Source organism: Misgurnus anguillicaudatus, chromosome 19 (genome assembly GCF_027580225.2).
Source record: "Misgurnus anguillicaudatus chromosome 19, ASM2758022v2, whole genome shotgun sequence".
Classification (NCBI taxonomy): Eukaryota; Metazoa; Chordata; class Actinopteri; order Cypriniformes; family Cobitidae; genus Misgurnus; species Misgurnus anguillicaudatus.
The window spans coordinates 28006866-28026000 of record NC_073355.2 but is presented as its reverse complement, the minus strand read 5'-3'; the positions used below and the strand labels follow the sequence as shown (position 1 = coordinate 28026000).

The 19135-nt window shown below is 36.9% G+C and overlaps 1 protein-coding gene across 2 annotated transcripts; it reads left to right on the top strand.

The window, feature by feature from the left end:
* The first annotated feature begins 1037 nt into the window (after nucleotides 1-1037).
* On the top strand, nucleotides 1038-4005 carry LOC129436171 (beta-galactoside-binding lectin). 2 transcript variants are annotated; one of them, XM_055194116.2, is made up of 4 exons: nucleotides 1038-1187; nucleotides 2757-2836; nucleotides 2940-3111; nucleotides 3480-4005. In XM_055194116.2, exons 1-4 carry the CDS (start codon nucleotides 1185-1187, stop codon nucleotides 3624-3626), a joined length of 402 nt encoding a protein of 133 aa, XP_055050091.1. In that variant the 5' UTR covers nucleotides 1038-1184; the 3' UTR covers nucleotides 3627-4005. The 2 variants fall into 2 exon arrangements, with proteins under 2 accessions (XP_055050091.1, XP_073713441.1); XM_073857340.1 differs by lacking the exon at nucleotides 1038-1187 and adding an exon at nucleotides 2626-2650.
* Nucleotides 4006-19135: the final 15130 nt, after the last annotated feature.

Genomic DNA, 19135 nt, shown 5'->3' with positions numbered 1-19135 from the left:
TTTCAGCTTGTGCGAATCCCTGATCCAAGAAAAATCTAATTTGTTCATCCATGCTAATTTATCAAAATATGTTTTTGCTGTCTCCAAACAAAACAACAAGTTCTATCGAGTACAGTACACGTAAGCTTAATCACATCACAAGAATACAACTTTTGTTATGTCGAGATCACGAGGAAACAATATTTTGTTATCTTGAGAAAATTAAGTCGAGATTACGAGAAAACAACTTTTGTTATCTCGAGATAAATTAAGTTTTGATCATGAGAAAACAAGCAAAATAATCACGAGAAAACAAGCAAGCAAAATAAATAAATAAATATACACGACCTCTCTCTGCTTCCGTAAGTAACTGGCGTTTTCACTTTTTTTAGTCATTAGTCTACATATTTAGTGGTTTCTTTTAATCTCTTATGTCCTTTTTTATTTTTTATGTTGCCTTGGCAACCTGTTCCTGTTTTCATTGTGTGGCAACGCCGCATTACTCAACATGTCATGTTGCAAAGTGATGATGTCCTTCTCCAAAATCGTCATTTCCTCTGAGCATCTTCTCAGTTTGTAGCTCGTGACTGTCTTAAGACACATCTTGCGGCGCTCGATCACTGCATTAAAACATCTCGATAATTTCAAAAGACCAGCCAAATTGTTTACTACCGTAATGAAGAAAATAAACAAACACTTGTCATTTCGCAATGCAGCGCAAATGGGCGACACCACACCTTTATGTCACCAGTCTCACAAATACCGAGTATTCTTGCACACTGATCAGAAATACATCACCTATTGATCATCCAATTGATCATTACTGATTTTCTTTATGACCTGTTTGATTTATGTTAAATAGTTTTAATCAATTCTTAATTTTACATTATTTTTTAAATACATTTTACATATTCAAAGCGTTCTCAATAGTTATATTCGCCTGTTTTAGGCTAATTATTTGTAAGTATTTATAGCGTATTACTAAGGTATGATACTAGAATAGACTCCTTGACCCCCCATACCTTTTTGCAATTGGTCAAAGTGGAATTACGCAAAGCATTCAGATTGGATGAAATAAAGATCAGTCATCTAAAGATCGGACTGCCAGCCCTGCAGTGGACATAAGAAGCGCTCCGCACAGCTCAGCGATCTCCTGGACGCTTTATTTCACATCGTAGTTGGGAAAAAAGAGAGAAGTTGCAATAATGGTGAGTAATACTTCACTACATCCTCGATATATTGTTCTTTGCCTATAGTTGCATTCTTACTAAGAATCGTTTTAGTATACGAAGCCCACTTAAATCTAAAAGTCCCATATGTCTTTGTCAAGTATTGTGTAGCCTATACGTGTAACAATGGATCTCTGCTACAGTAAGCTATTCTGCAGATTTGTCCCTTAATATTGTACATATTGTCTGTTTGGTCCATTCATAGTTATTATAACTCTCCACGTGCATTATTCATGGGTGTGGCCTTACATACAGAGTAAAGTTACTGTTATGCTCATAGGAATGTAGTTTATAATTGAATAATCAATATGTGGTGGGGTTTAGAAATAAGTGCTGAATGCTTCCCTTTTTCAAACATTTTTTTTAAACACTTGGGCTTGTGTTTTTTATTGTGCATTGTTTCATAAAACATCCATATATCCTCCTTATGCATACTTAATTAAATAATGGGAAAGTCATGGGCTATTTCACAAAAAAAGCAGGAATAGTAAAAATTTGCTGTCCAATTTTAAAGTTATTTTACTTACTTTAATCTTCTGCAGTTTTTACAGATCTAGACCAAAAATAGAAAGTTGTTCAGCTCAGCACTATGATTCAGCACCAGGAAAATAAAAACTGAACGTATTAATGGAGACCTTTAGCATGCTTGCTTTATCAGCACAGAAAAGGCAGGGTGATTCAATCGTTCAGTCATTGCCAGCAATGTTTATCGTAATGCTTCCCGCAGCTGTCTTCTGCAGTCTACAGAGGGTTAGACTGTGAGAGAGAGAGAGAGAGAGAGAAAGCATGTCACACTGCTCTATAAGGAAATTTCTACAACAGAACAGATTATACATAAAGGCACAACTTTACAGTTACTTATCCTCAGAATAATACAGCGACTAATGTGGAAAGAATTCACCTCTGTTACACATATGGGCTGTCACATTCCAAGGAATTGAAGGACTTTTTCCTTTCTCCTTCAGTCTCTCTTTTTGGCCCCCTCTCTTGTTTAATTGCCTTTTCTCTCCACATTTTGCAGCTGTTGCCTCTTCTACCATCATTATAAAAATCTACCTTCCATATGGAGGCTTTTTATAAATGACACCTGCTGACCCCACTTCTCAACTTATCAGATCTATTCAGATGCTGTAAACTTATTTTTAAAAGTTTAATGACTGAGGAATAACTTTTCTTTCGATATATCTCGTCGTACACGTCAACACCTGGAGGATTTCCAATAGGGGAATCTTGCCCTTGCATCTGCAGTTTTATAAAAGTTCAAATCTGGCACTCTGCCTTTAGCTTTTCCAGGGTTTCCCTCTTAAGCGCTTAGGAAAATTTGACTGCAATGTCAGACTTATTCTGTTTCCTCCTCATTACAGCAACAATCTTCTCTCTTGGGTTTCTGGGGAAAACCAGGCACTCTGCCAAGCTAATGGAAGTTTGAGTAGATTCACATGTTAAGTTGCACCAACCAGTAGTGTCTATCTCAAATAAATCAGAATATGGAAAAGGAGAACAATTTATATAGAGTAAATGGTCATGTCAAGCTCATTTTTTTTACAGGGTGTGGTCGTGCAGAACATGTCCTTCAAGGTGGGACAGACTCTTACCCTTACTGGAGTCCCCACTCCTGACTCCACAAAGTAAGTAGGCTACGTAGTAACATTTGCTGTGAAAAAGCAAAAGAGTGACATTTGAAGGACTAATGAATCTTATTTGATACCTTATTTATTTATTTTTATGCAGTTTTGCCATTAACATCGGTCAAAGTCCTGAAGAATTTGCTTTACACTTCAACCCTCGTTTTGATGCCCATGGTGACCAGCGTGCTATAGTGTGCAATTCATACCAGGGTGGTAAATGGTGTGAGGAGCAAAGACCGGGCTCCTTTCCCTTCAATCAGAATGAGGAGTTTCAGGCAAGACTTTCATATAGCCTATCTCTACAGGACTGTCACAATGTGATTATTGTTGCCAAAATGCCTTTCAACACTGATATTACTGACACTAAACAAACACGCCCTACCCCAATAGAATCTGGACCTTCTTTTAATAGACCCGCTCCACACATATGCAACCCAGGCTAATACAGTTGGTTAGTAGACATGCCCCTTACTGCTGATTGGCTACAAGTGTGTTTTGGTACTTGGCCGGCTCCCTTTTCCAAAGCATTTTTCAAAAATCGTGCACCTTTAAAAATAACGAATAAAGCTAATCTAATGATTTGTCTAATTTTAGATTAATAATATTTAAATTGACATGTTTACTACTTTTATCGTTTTTATAGATAAAAATCTCATTCACCCCTGAGGAGTTCCAGGTGAAACTTACAGATGGCTCTGAAGTTCACTTCCCTAACCGCCCAGGCGCTGAGAAGTACATGTACATGCAATTTGATGGTGATGTCAGGATCCATGGAATCGAAATTAAGTAGACTTGACCAGAATGAGAACAAGATTACCTATCCAGCTCTGTTATTAGTATTGTAACAGCCATCTCTGTCTATCAATTGCAGTACATTCTGTCATTTGTGTGCCAAATCAGCATAAGAACAGTGTTGTAGTACTGCCTTTGTCGACCACTAGAGGGAGCACAACTACAGTACATTTTCCATGGGTTTTAGTTGGTCTGTATGAAAACATTACAGTAGCAGAGGTGGTTGACATTTTCTGAACCAGGTAACTTTCTTTCAAGTTACGTTTTTGCAGTTTAACACAACATGTGCCTAAATATATCCTTATTTGATACTAAAGCAAAGTTATAAGCCGTTAACTGTTAGCAGTAAAATAAAATCATGTTCTCACAAATTAAAAGCCCTATTTGTCTTTTTTTGTGTTTTGGGCCAAAACGTCTTTAGTGATTTAGTGGTGCTTAATTTGTTTGGTTGAAGAAACAAAAATGAGAACTTATAGAATTCAACAAATCTTTGCATTTCACCAGATTGTTATTATTCTGATCATAGTAACATGACTAGAATGATTTAAGAAATTAATGTCAGTTAAATATTAAAATGGTGATGACATCACAATGATATTGTATATTAAATGTTTTTGTAAATCTTTAATTTATTAAGATACAATTTTTCAAGGATTTGACAGGTAAATTCATGTATCCTTTGTGCTGATTTGGTGTATGAGGCTATTTGTAATATGTTTTAATTAATTTCTTATTTGTATCTTAAGCATTTTATATATATAAAAATACAATTCCCAAAACATTATTGATGCAATTTCTGTGTAAACCTCTGAGCAGCATTAAACAGTTTTGGGGGGAAGCGGACAGGGTTCAGATTAATCCAGGTCTAGGCCTTTATTTTAGGACATGTAGTTTTTACAAACAAACCTTACAAAAAACAATACTGGTGTGCATCTTGAGACAAAACAATGACACTTGTACTGACATATTTTAACATATATAAGGAGTTTTGAAAATAAAGCAGATCAAACATGCATTTTAGTCTGGAACTAGGATAAACCCTGAAACCGCCCCTTTGTGTAACTGCAGCAGATTAAAGCCGTGAAACTGCACACTCCGATACAGCAGGTGGCGCACTCACACTGGATTACGCTGCTTTATAACCCGCTATAAAACAAAGAATGAATAATGTTCCACCCGTAAATCCACCCGTATTATCTTCAAATGTTCACACTTTTGGAGTAAAAGCCCTAATTGACGTTTTGTGAAGGCCTTTGATTTGATTATAAGTTTACTGAAGTTTACAACATCTGGATGGTTTTACAATACAGGTAGGCTATTAACTTTTTTATTTCCATTTTACTTACGGTGTCTTATATAATATATTCAGAAGACGTGAGTCACAGAAATAATGTAATGTGCTTGACGGTAATCATCTTAAGATCAGTTTAACACTGAAACTGTGTAACCAGAGCTTTATTGTTTTGGCGCCCATTACAAAGCAGAGCAGGACGAACAGAGCGGAAGCGTCATTGGGGTTGCCAGATCTGCGTAACAAAACCAGCCCAATCAATGACTCTTTGCGAATATTGCATTAATAAATGTTATTGTTTTATTAGAGATGTTGACATATATGTGAATTCTAACGGAAATTTATTTGCAAGACTCTTTATCGTGTAGAGTAGGCACTGTACAATAGACTTAAACTCCTTTTGTTTTGTCTTGTATTGTAAATATTGTATCTGTATTGCATTAACTAGGGCTGTCAAAATATTAATCGCGATTCTTCGCATACAAAATAAAATTTTGTATTTGCATAATATATGTGTGTGGACTGTGTGAAATTATTTTTTTATATGCACACATGCATTAAACATTTACGCGTGCGTGCGTGTGTACATGTGTATTTATATATACACCTAATAATCACACACAATACACTGAAATATATTATGCAAACACAAACTTTTATTTTGTATGCGATTAATCTTTTGACAGCCCTAAAAAAACCTCAAAAGACAAAAACTGGTAATATGCCAATATTTTTTCCCCCAGAAATGTATTATTTATTACTGGTAGAATATTAACTGGGAAGATATATTTTTTAAGTCAAATATAATAAGTTATATGCCAAACATTTAACCCACTGCAACAGTTTAAAACTAGACAAATTCCTTATGACTTGGCAACACTGCTGAGTAAATTAAAGTGACAGTGCTTTGTTTATGTGAACACAGAAAGTTGCAATTTTACCATCAAAGCAAGTAATTAAAGTATACGAGTGTTTCACAGCATCACCACTTTATTGCTGTTGCATAAAACAATTTAAACTAGAAATATAGATTTAGTCCATTCATTATATAAACTACACTACACAGCATGATATATGGATTAACATATATATATATGTTTTTATATGTCTGTGGGAGGTGGACACTGTCGCAACATGCAGAGTATGCAGTATGCAGATCATTAACAAAAGCACATGACAGGCGTAGCAAAATTTAAATGTATTTAAACTAGATCAATAAACTTATAAAATAAGCATATCAAAGAATAATAATTTATTAACTTTAATACTAACTTTGAACAGTATTATAAGTAAACTGCTATCTTTGTATAATTCTAACACAGTGTATATAGCCAAGGGTTAGTTTAGTTAGTTTTTTTTTCACAGAAAATGTACAGATAAAGATGGAAAATAGAAAAAGATATTAAGCTCTGTATTAGTAAGTGATGTGTTGGCGGAAGATATGGGTTTTAGCTGATTCTTAAAGACAGCTACAGAGTCAGCAGATCGTGTCGCAGCCAGCAGATCATTCCACAGATGTGGAACAGATCCAAAGAAGCTATGCGATAGTGAATGTTTTCAATTTTTTGGGATGGCATCAGAAGCCGTCGCTCAGTGACAGAGTGCAGGGATTGAAAGGGTACATAAGTCTGTATAAACGAGTTAAGGGGGCGCTGACCCAGTAGTGGTTTTAACGACCAGGAGCATAGCTTTGAATTTGATGCAAGCTGCTAGGAAGCAAGAGTAACTTGACAAAGAGAGGAGTGACATGCGCCCTCTTTGGCTCACCGAAGACCACTCTTGCCACAGCATTTTAGGATCATCTGTAGGGGCTTGGTTGTGCAGGCTGGTAGACTGTTCAGTAACGCATTGCAATAATCCAGTCTGGACAGGACAAGAGCCTGGACTAGGACTTCCGTAGCATGCTCATTTAGGAAAGGTCTAATTTTCCTAATATTGTAGAGGATGAATCTACAAGAGCTGGCGGTGCTGGCAAAGCAAACAGGGTTCCCACAGGTCTGTGAAATCCTTGAAAGTTTGTGGATGTGGGGGAAAATATTCAAGGCCCTGGGAAGTTTTTGAAAATATACATTCATAGATACAGGTCATTTAAAGTGCTTGAATCTATTTTATCCAAGATAAAGTTTTCTCAAAAAAAATCCATATTCCCTGTGTAGTGTAGGATAATATCATAAAAATAAGACTTTTTAAGCACACATGCTAAACTGTTTGCTCTAAATGCTTATATCTTATGTGAATGTTGATTCATACCAAAATGCTTTTTTGCATAATTGTGTTTGACACATGAAAACTTCTCGGGTTACGTATGTACCTGTTGTTCCCTGAGAAGGGAACAAGGTGCTGCGTCTCCCTTGCCATACTTCCTGCGTCCCTGTAACGCCATCTCTACACATTCAGACACACTTACTCTTGGAGGCGTCCCCAAAGTGTCACCGCAGTGACGCAGCGCAAGTTCCCTCGAAAGGGAACTGTAATGCTGCATTCACACCAGCCGCGGTAGAGGCGTCAAGCGCGAGTGATTTCAACACTGTAACAAATTTCTATAGAAATTACTTACTGGGTATTACTGGCAACCAGCTGCCAGTAACGTACTGTAGATTTTACATTTATGTTATTTACTGACAACAGTTTGTTCAAAGTTAACTCTTTCGCCGCCATTGACGAGATATCTCGTCAATCAAGAGAAAACGCTTCCCCGCCAATGACGAGTATTTCCGTCTTTCCGCAATACCGCTATTATCCACCAGGTGGCGCCCTTTCGCAACTTTTTAAACCCGGAAGTAATGCCCTATGGCAAGCAGCTGCATGTCCGTGTCTGTTTTAAAGATCACTCTGAATGGGATCTCTATGAAAAGTCTGTCACAAAAATGGAATTATCTCTGCTTTTTGCTCAAAATGTGGTGTTTCTGCAGAAACCTACTCATATTCAAAAGCTGATTACAAAAGAACTACTGAAGGTAGGATGAACCTTTTTTTTTTTGTTTGAAAGCAGAGGGTCTGTTCTTTCATTTGGTATATTGTATGTTTATATATTTAAAGAAGAACATTTTCTGGAAGGCATTAAACTTTTGTGAAAATCATGAAAAACGCTGGCGCTGGCTGGCAACTTTTTTTTTTAAAATGCTGGCGGTGAAAGAGTTAAATGAACATGAAACATTTTTAGTCTTTATCTTCTACAGTAAGTTACAGGCAACCAGCTGCATAATTACAGCTAATTTTTTACAGTTAATGTTAAGTAAATGTGAAGACGCGTTGACGCGTGTGTGGAGGTCTCGCTGTGCGAGAATGGCGCGAATTGAGCGTTGCCACAGAAAACCGTATTTTCGCGGAAAAACGCGCCGTGTTAACCAATCAGGAGCTTACTCTAGTAGTGACGTGATTACAGAAAGCGAGTGGAGTCACAGAAGCCCTGCTCCCATGACACGAATTTCTCAACGACTAGAATTTCACTCACGGCTTTCACGCGCGAATGAAGCTAGTAAACTCAGCAAACTAGTGCAGTATGAATCATTTTTGTAAACTTTTGAACTGAATTTGGTTATCATATTGTTGCAAACTTTCTGTAAACATTTCTCATGTGAAATAACTTGTTCAGGGCAGGAATACATTTAAAACTAATTTTAACTTTTTCCAAAATATGCAGCATTTTCCAGATTCTGTGAGTTGTATGTAAACTTCGATCGCAACTCTAGATATCAGCGAGTGCCCAATAGAGAAGGCTACTCAAAATATAGATTCTGTCTGTCACAAAGCCTTACACTTTGAAAGTAAGCCTATAAATGTCTTACGAATACCTGTCACATTACTCCTGAAATTTATGCCCAAGAAAATTGGATCCTACAAAAGCAGTCACTGTCATTTATTATCATAATAATAGCAAATTCCCTTTCTGGTCACTTCAGAGACTGGGACTGAGGTTGTTTCTCTGCAGTTGTGTTTCATTTGATTACTTTGTTGTTCTACCGGATGTTAATTCATTGCCATGGAACGTCTTCTGTCATAGACTGGCTGCTTTTTGGTGGCCTGGTTTCCATGGAGAGCTGACATTCTGAGTGTCGCGAGTGGACACGCATAATCGTGAAGGACGGTCTGTACTGGGCATGTGCACAGAGATATGGAGTGGGTATTAGCATGTTTTAACATTCACAGAGGTCAAACAGTGGCATTTACCCTAAATCATCATCATCAGTACCAGCCACAGCAGTACAGGCTGAGAGCAAGACAAGCGATAGCACATCAATGAAATAATACTCATTCATCTCTTAAGAGACAGACTGATGGGCTACTCTCTTGTGGAGCTATAAAACTCTATGCCTATTATACAGCTATATAAACAATGTATGGAATATAGTTGTAAAATAAAGCTATAGCATTGTGGCCAGTTAATCAAAGCATATATAAGATTATACTAATTGCTATAATTAAAAAACGGATAATCGAGTTAATGGGGCAATCACAACGACAATTCCTTCATTTTACGCTCTTTAAGCACCGTGATGAACAAAATGGCAACCAGTGTGAGGCATGGGCCTTAGTGTAATATTGTATTGTGTTTAATTATTTAAATCGTACACCATTTTGAACAGAAGCAAAACATGTATAGCTTTTGTAAAGCTTAATGCTTTGTCATTGATTTCACATTGATTTCAGTCTCTGACATGACCTCAAGGAGATATCAAGGTTATATTTTCATATCATGTTGTTTACATCATGTAGGATGATTTTAGAAAACAGTAAATCACAAAAAGATGACTTTCACATACACTTTTCGGATTTATAGTACGAAGACGTGAACGCTTTCATGTTCCATAAACATAAAATCACAATATTTATTTTTTTCCTATTCGTATTTTTCTCTCTCTCGCTGTCACACAGAAAGTCTCCACATGCATTATCCATTTAACCGGATAGGGTGACACTCGTAGAATCCTGACAGGAAAAACAAATGGAATAAGTAACCTGTGTGGAGAAATGTGTTTAGTGGCAGTGAGAGAGTAAGGTGATAATGGGGCCCATCCATTATGTCTATACAGGGGTGCGGGGCTGAGTCTAAGTAAGACAGATGACTTGTGTGTTCAAACCCCACTGGAGCTGTAAGGTCGGACTCCCTACACCTACGAAATTATTTTATGTACACTTCCTGAATTCTGATTGGCTGATCTGCATTGTAAAATGACAATAAATGCACATCTCTTAAGCATGTTTTGTTGCATAACAACCGCATGCAGCATACAATCAAAAATGAATGATATTATGCAAAGACACATTTTTTATTCAGATTTAGGGCTGTCACGATTATGAAATTTGGCCGACGATTAGTTGTTTAATAAATTATGTTGATTATGATGATTAATTGCCTGTTTTAGGACTTTGACGATTATGTTGATTAATTGACTGTTTTAGGACTTTGGCAATTATGTCGATTAATTGCCTAATTTTCGGACTTTGGCGATTATGGCGATTAATTGCCTGTTTTGGGACTTTGGCGATAATGGCGATTAATTGCCTGTTTTGGGACTTTAGCGATTATGACGATTTATTGCCTGTTTTGGGACTTTGGCGATTATAATGATTATTTGCCTGTTTTGGGGACTTTGGCGATTATAATGATTATTTGCCTGTTTTGGGGACTTTGGCGATTATGGCGATTTATTGCCTGTTTTGGGACTTTGGCGATTATGGCGGTTTATTACCTGTTTTGGGACTTTGGCGATTATGTCGATTAATTGCCTGTTTTAGGACTTTGGCGATTATGGCGATTAATTGCCTGTTTTTGGGACTTTGGCGATTATGGTGATTAATTGCCTGTTTTGGGACTTTGTCGATTATGATGATTAATTGCCTGTTTTGGGACTTTGGCTATTATGGCGATTTATTGCCTGTTTTGGGACTTTGTTGATTATGACGATTAATTGCCTGTTTTGGGACTTTGGCGATTATGGCGATTTATTGTCTGTTTTTTTTTCCTTTGGCGATTATGGCGATTTATTGCCTGTTTTTTACTTTGGCAATTATGGCGATTTATTGCCTGTTTTGGGACTTTGGCGATGAATTGCCTGTTTTGGGACTTTGACGGTTATGACGATTAATTGCTGTCATGACACGCAGGTGAAGTGAAGACACAAATGCAGAGTTCGGAAAATAAATAACATTTAATGATAAAACTGGAAATAATAACACGAGGAGTAACAGGTAACCAAACACAGGAACATCAAAAACGTGACACAGGGAGCAGACATGGTTGCAATGACAATCTACCGGCGACAAGTGTGAAACAGACAGCAGTATAAATACACAAAGACTAAACAAGGAACAGGTTAGATGAGCAATCAGTCTGTGAATAGTCCAGATGACGTAAGTGGAGACACACACAAAACATGACACGCACTAGCCGTGACAATTGCCTGTTTTGGGACTTTGGCGATTAATTGCCTGTTTTAGGACTTTGGCGATTATGGCGATTAATTGCCTGTTTTGGGACTTTGGCGATTATGGCAATTAATTGCCTGTTTTGGGACTTTGGCGATTAATTGCCTGTTTTAGGACTTTGGCGATTATGGCAATTAATTGCCTGTTTTGGGACTTTGACGGTTATGGCGATTAATTGCCTGTTTTGGGACTTTGGCGATTTATTGTCTGTTTTGGGACTTTGGCGATTATGACGATTAATTGCCTGTTTTGGGACTTTGGCGATTATGGCAATTTATTGCCTGTTTTGGGACTTTGGCGATTATGGCGATTTATTGCCTGTTTTGGGACTTTGGCGATTATGGCGATTTATTGCCTGTTTTGGGACTTTGGCGATTATGGCGATTTATTGCCTGTTTTGGGACTTTGGGGATTAATTGCCTGTTTTAGGACTTTGGCGATTATGGCGATTAATTGCCTGGCTTTGGCGATTATGCCGATTAATTGCCTGTTTTGGGACTTTGACGATTATGGCGATTTATTGCCTGTTTTGGGACTTTGGCGATTTATTGTCTGTTTTGGGACTTTGGCGATTATGCCGATTAATTGCCTGTTTTGGGACTTTGACGGTTATGGCGATTAATTGCCTGTTTTGGGACTTTGGCGATTTATTGTCTGTTTTGGGACTTTGGCGATTATGACGATTAATTGCCTGTTTTGGGACTTTGGCGATTATGGCAATTTATTGCCTGTTTTGGGACTTTGGCGATTATGGCGATTTATTGCCTGTTTTGGGACTTTGGCGATTATGGCGATTTATTGCCTGTTTTGGGACTTTGGCGATTATGGCGATTTATTGCCTGTTTTGGGACTTTGGGGATTAATTGCCTGTTTTAGGACTTTGGCGATTATGGCGATTAATTGCCTGGCTTTGGCGATTATGCCGATTAATTGCCTGTTTTGGGACTTTGACGATTATGGCGATTTATTGCCTGTTTTGGGACTTTGGCGATTAATTGCCTGTTTTGGAACAAATGGTGACATTTGCTTAAGGGTCCTGATCTGATTTTTTCTAATGAGAAATTTGCCCTAATGTGTCTCATGAATTTAAACAATTTCAAATCGGATTCACTTTTGTATTTCAATGCTTTAACTGTAAATGGTCTAAATTGTGTCTATTTGAAGGAATATCAGAAAAAAAACATAATTATCAATGTATGAACGTTTATACACCGAGTAATAAATGTTCCACCGGGTGGGTATCTGTTCAGTCAAGTCATTGATTTAGGATCGAAGCACAAGCTCAGAGGACATCCTGATGCCTGTCTTGTATTACAGAATGTGTGGAAGTACCTTGTCGCCCTTGGCTCTGCTCAAAAGCTTTTAATTGGCTCGTTTATCTGCCTGCAAAGCTGGGCGGCACAAGGAAGCGAGTCCATTACCTGATGCTAGAATCTGGAGCCACAGTGATAAAGGGTGGGATTTTTCTTAGGTAGTGCTGCTGGAAGTCCCTGCATGCATTGCAGTAATATTGAGGCTGTGTCCAAGGTGATTATAAGATTTTGGTTGATCTTCCTCTCTCCATTTTAGTATGCTTATGCTGTTAGGTCTCATTCGTTTTTCAGGTCAAACTTTCTTTTCAAGCTTTGTTCGGGCACCTTGCTCCTCTCCATTCTGCTGTTCTGTGTTTTCTCATTGCAGTCAATCTACACCCATCAGATCCTCTTAATCTCTTAATCTAAATTGTTATTTACTGCAGCACCATCCAGCATATGCTTGTGCCTCTGTGTCCTAACTTAATCTGATGTAAGATAATGCAACCATGAGAAAGTCCTTGGATTACAGCTAACAAATGAAATAGTGTGCAGACAGGTGGGTAGACAAACAGGTCTCATTTGCAACTAAAAGTCTAAGCAGATGTAACAGTTGCTTTTTTGGGTTGCCGTAGTTTTATAAAAATTCTGTGATCAGTCAAAGGTTGACGTTGCTGCCTCACTTATAATATGCAGGCTGGCACAAAATTCACATCTTGTTTGAGCATCAAACAGTATTAAAAATGTATCTAGTGTATCTTATGTGTTATTCCACTAGCATTGGGTCATCTGAGGGCATCGTATGAGGTCATTCCATGGGCCGGCATCATCTTCCATTGGTGTTGGGGTTGGCTCATTTACAGATTTCATTTGCTCTTAATGAAATATATATCTGCATAACTATGGAAACTAATTACATATTTTTTAATTAAGTTGCCAAGGGACAGCATGTACTGTACTGTATATTGAGAATAACAAAGGCCCTAAAACAGGTCCTTGTGGTAATCCATCATTTACTGCCGTTAGTTTTGATGAAAGCCCATTTAGATTAACAAAACTGTTTCACATTATGATGTTATGGTTGCTATCTCTCTTATGGGATGTTGATGCTACTGCTTTGTTGGAACCAGGCATTTTAACTAGTTTTAACAGCAAAAGTGTTCAAATCCCAGGGAACACACATACTGTCAAAATGTTCCCCTTGTGATGCATAGTAAGACGCTTTGAATGAAAGCATCTTCAAAATGCATACATTTATATGTAGGATTGAAGCTAAACTTCAGGATGGTTGCCATCTAGAAGTTATTTCCTTTTATATTGTAAAACAGCAGTAAAAGAGAATGGTTTGTTTTTATTTTACAATAGATGAGAGATAAACACACACATACAGTTCACACCCCATGAACTGCAGGGCAAAGTTTCAGACATTTCACCGAATTAATATTCTCACCACCCTCAGGGGTAACGGGTCTCATGAGGGAGTTGCAAGGATTAATCCATAACCAGGCCACAGGAAACAGCAAGGCGTCATATCATAAGGGATACAATGTTCCTTGATCTTCTGAGATAAAAGAGCTTATTGTAGTACAAAACAGCCTGAACCCCAAACCAAAAATTTTACAGCATTTATCCCAAACAAGCAGCAGAAATCGCTTGTTTTGAAATCGTTGAGCGTCTTGCGTCACAAACCAAAGTATTAAAGGCATAGTTCACCCAAATATAAAAATTCTGTCATAATTTTTTCACTCTCATACATTTCTTTGATCTGATGAACATGAATGAAGATATTTTGACGTATATTTATAACCAAACCGATCATGAGCCTCACTGACTGCCATCCCTTACGAAACAAAAATATATTGCAGTATATTGGAAAATATCATGTAATACATTAGGCAACATATTCCCATATATGGGATTTAATATTTATATTTTCCAATATATTGCAATATATGCATAAACCATACATGTATATATGATACAAAATATATAGCAATCAAGAACAAAAAGGGCACTATATTTTTACATGCAATAGTTTGTCTTCTTATGCTTTAATATATTGCAATGCATAGACCATACATGTATATATGATACAAAATATATTGCAATTAAAACAAAAAAGGCACTTTATTTTTTACATGTAATAGTTTGTCTTTATATGCTTTAATACATTGCAATATATGCATAGATAGAGCATACATGTATATAGGATACAAAATAGGTTGCATATTTAAGTATTCATATATTTTAGATGTTACATATACTGTTTATATCCCCATATATTTTCATACATTGTATGTGCATGTTCTCATATATGTACACATATTGTGCATTACAATATATATGTACATATATTTCCATCTAATTTTACATATATTTAAAATGTATTCCACAATATATTGAACACATATCTACATGTATTTTATGTATATATTATCATATAATTTTACATATATTTGAAATATATTCTACCATATAGTAAACATACATGTGACACTATATCTGTACATATACTGTACATACATTTTTTGCATATATATCGGAATACAATATTGTGAAAATTTATAAATATAATATTGCATGTATTTTTAGATATATAAACACATATATTATATTCATCTGCAATATATTGAAAGCGGCATTCATTTGTATATTTTGCAATATACTGCAATATATTAAACATATATATATATGTACCATATTATATATTATAATTAATATATTATTCCATGTATTGCCAATATATAATGTATTGGAAAATGGAAAGGAAAATAATATATTACAATATATTTCAAGTAATATATTGGTAAATATATTTTCCTTTCTTAAGGGATGGGATAAAACAGAATATTATGGAAGTGAATGGGGCTCATGAACGGTTTGGTTACAAACATTCCTCAAAATATCTTCGTTCATGTTCATCAAAACAAAGAAATACAGGTTTGTAACAATAATTACAACAGTTTGATTAAATGATGACAGAATACTTAACCATACATCAATAACACCTCTTTAGAAAGCAGTAATGAAAATATAAATGTTTTCAGTTCAAAAAGGTAAACATAATAATTGTTTGTTGATTTATTGTCATGTCCAACCAGCTTCATCAGCATAGACCAACTTGATCAGCGTTGCACCAGTACCAACCATCATAAACCAGCATGCACCTGAATGAGGCTGAGCCTATGAATATGATTTTAATTCTTCAGTTTGATGTTCTGTCCCAGCAGTCTCCACTCATAACTCAAGACACACACACACACACACACACACACACACACACACACACACACACACAGCATATTGTGTCATATACCTGTATATATGTATGGTTACCCATGGGAAACAAAGTGATGGAGACAGACAGCGCAGGACCCTCTCTCTTTGTTGGTTTGTGTTTTTCAGTGTCAGGTGAGCGAATGGTAATCGGCTCACCGGGATCAGAGGTCATCTCCCTGGAGAGGAGAAGTGCAGAGATTTGGATACCATGACGACCAGGTTACTGCCTCCCATGTCAGAATATGCCACAGGTATGTCTGATTTCTCCCAAGGATTTTTCCTCTCGACCATGCAACATGGATTTCTTTCTCTGACATTTTTACTGGGGCTTCAACATGTGATATTCTGGTATGCTGCTTTGAAAAGTAGATTTTAAACAACTAGTACAATGCATACAAAACAAATGAAAAGACTTGACCTGACTCTTTCTCGTGTTTCTGTTTCTTTTCATTTGTAAAAAAAATGAAGCAATCTTTGTGTGGCAGCTGACATTTTCCTCATTTTCACTTTTTTTACGCTCCCTCATTTTCTTTCACGCTCCAAAACATTTAGTGCCAAATTACTATCACACTAAATTTCTCCGTTCAGCTTTGTGCAGGCGTGGATACTAGCGTTTAGATTGTGTTTGCGTTTGTTGTCAAGCAGAGATGTCTGTAACCCACTTCGCTCTTCTCAAACAGAGATTTTCAGACCAGACGACTGTTTGCCAGTCCAGGTCTCTCGGTTCGTGTGTGTGTAAAATCCATGAAACCGTGAAAGCATTGAGTTCAGCGTCGAGATATTTTTAGCACTGTCTTAAGACCTCTCTCCTTTCCACTTTTCTCTTCTCCTCTTTGGCCTTGTCTTCACCTTCCCCCATGTGTTTATCTGCTGATATGTGTGTGTGTAGGTTTGGCTATAATCGGCTACATTACATTGCTGAAATTGAATTTCGGGTTAGACTTGTCTTCTGTGTTTTTTTGTTTTTATTCATATATTGCTTTAAATCTAATGTTGTCAACAGGTGTGTGTAAGGGTTAGAGATAGTGATAGCGTTGAGGATATAAATCTTGATACAAATGTGTGTGCGTAAGAGTGACCTCTTGAAAAAGAGAGTTGCTAAGATTGTTGATTTAAAGATTTAGGGCCCTATTTTAACGATCTAAGCGCACGGTCTAAATCGACGTGTCCAAATCCACTTTTGCTAATTTAATGACGGGATAAATAGTTTGTGCACCGAGTGCATGGTCGAAAAGGGTTGTTCCTATTCTTTTAATGAGTAATGGGAGTGTTGTGGGCTTAATGTGCAATAAACCAATGAGAGTCTCAGCTCTCATCCCTTTTAAAAGCCAGTTGCGCTGGCGCTATGTCTAATCCCCATTTAGATGATGGACTTTGTAAACTGAAAAATTAAGTGGAGGAAGAAGATCCCCAGTTTAAGATTAATGTTAAATCATTGTGTTGTTTTTCACTTGTATTGAAATTGTTATTTTTTGGATTAAAACCTTTAAAGCCGTTTTCTTTCTCGTAGTCATGGAAATAAATTATTTTTTGATGACATTGGATAGCCATACATTTAAAAGCCTGCTATTTTTAGTATGTAAGAAACGTTTTGTACTCTAAAAATACTTTATTTGTAACAAACAGAAGATAAAGAATTTACAAACGTGCGGAAAAAAGCATTACTTAAAAATGTTTCTCATCTCACTGTATCCACAGGTACAGAGTCATCATATACAATAAATCCGTGGGGTAGCATAAAAAAAAACATTTAAAAACAGATGCATTTGTTTAAAGCAAAGCATTTATTTACTTACCAGGCTGCAGGTGAAGCAGCTCTTTACGCCTTTTATCATCTCATATTCGGTCCTCATTTATGTCCAAGAGACTCAATAATAATATTTTACATTTTAATCCTTTAATTTTCATATTTAAAAGCTTTTGTGTGCTGCTGCGCATCCATGTGTGTGATAAGCAAACCCGCGTTGTCGTCCCGTTTCTAGGCGCATATTACTAACGTGCTCTTTAAATAACAAAAACACTATTGCGCCATAGACTTTAGACCAGGTTTTTGTTGGTCAATGGCGTAGTCTATTTTAGTTGCCTCAAAATAGCAATGCGCCAACAATGCGACTGAACACACCTCGTTTTCAGACCAGAAATTGGGCGCAAATGCATTTGCTATTTAAACAACGTGGCGCTAAACGTGAAAATAATAATTGCGCCGTGTTGTAACTAGCAAAAGACACTTGTGTCGCGCATTGCGCTGCATTGCGCCGGGTGTAGGATAGAGCTCTTAAAGTTAAATTAGACCAGTACACAATTGTTTGTTGAGCGCTCTCATGTGCTGCTCTTTCAAGTGTAACGTAGCTTTGCTTGGAAATGAAATCTAACCTGTCTAATCTCTTCCATTAAGACACAATTAGCGTAATTTAATTACTATCAAATGGACCTCTTAAAGTCTAACCCGCCTTCATGCGCACATCAGGTTGGAAATAATGCAATCACAAGCACGCGCAAAATAGCAAAGCATTGATTTGACATTACTAGAGCCTCGGTTATTATCTCACATGAATGAATATTTTTAAGAGGGTAATGAAGTTTGAATATTTCATACATTCGAGGAGCACTTCTCCATCATCAGGCCCTCCCTTATCGTTGAACAGATGGCGATGATTTGCCAGTTTCTGTTTGATGGGGCCAGTGTGAGTGTAATCAGGTTAATATGTTTGACAGCATTGCAGCCACAGTATGTCATTATAGATATTACACCCTATCACCCACCCTCAATAAGAGCAATTTCTCACATCACTAAATATAGAGGAGATTACATAGCACTGGTGTGTACACCAGTACATACAAATAGAGATGTGTATAAAAGATAACGTTTGCCATTGTATAAGCCTTAAATTTATGTGGTGCTTTTTTGCATGGCTGTTTGATTGTATTTTTAACAGCTGTAGGTTATTAAAGCATCTGTGATTGTGGTTAGAAGTACACACACAGAGAGAGAGAGAGAGAGTGAGAGAGGACGTGCAAGAAGAAATCTGCGGAAGGGAGTCATTCACCTAGACTTATATAAACCCTAGCTCTAAATTTAGACAGCGTGACTTCAGATTTCTGCACCAGAGTGATCGACCACATTGATATGCGTGTGGGCCTCAGTGTTCATCATGAACAAACCGCAGTCAAAATGCTTCTGCTGTGCTGTGCTACACTAATGCTGCTTTGCTGTGT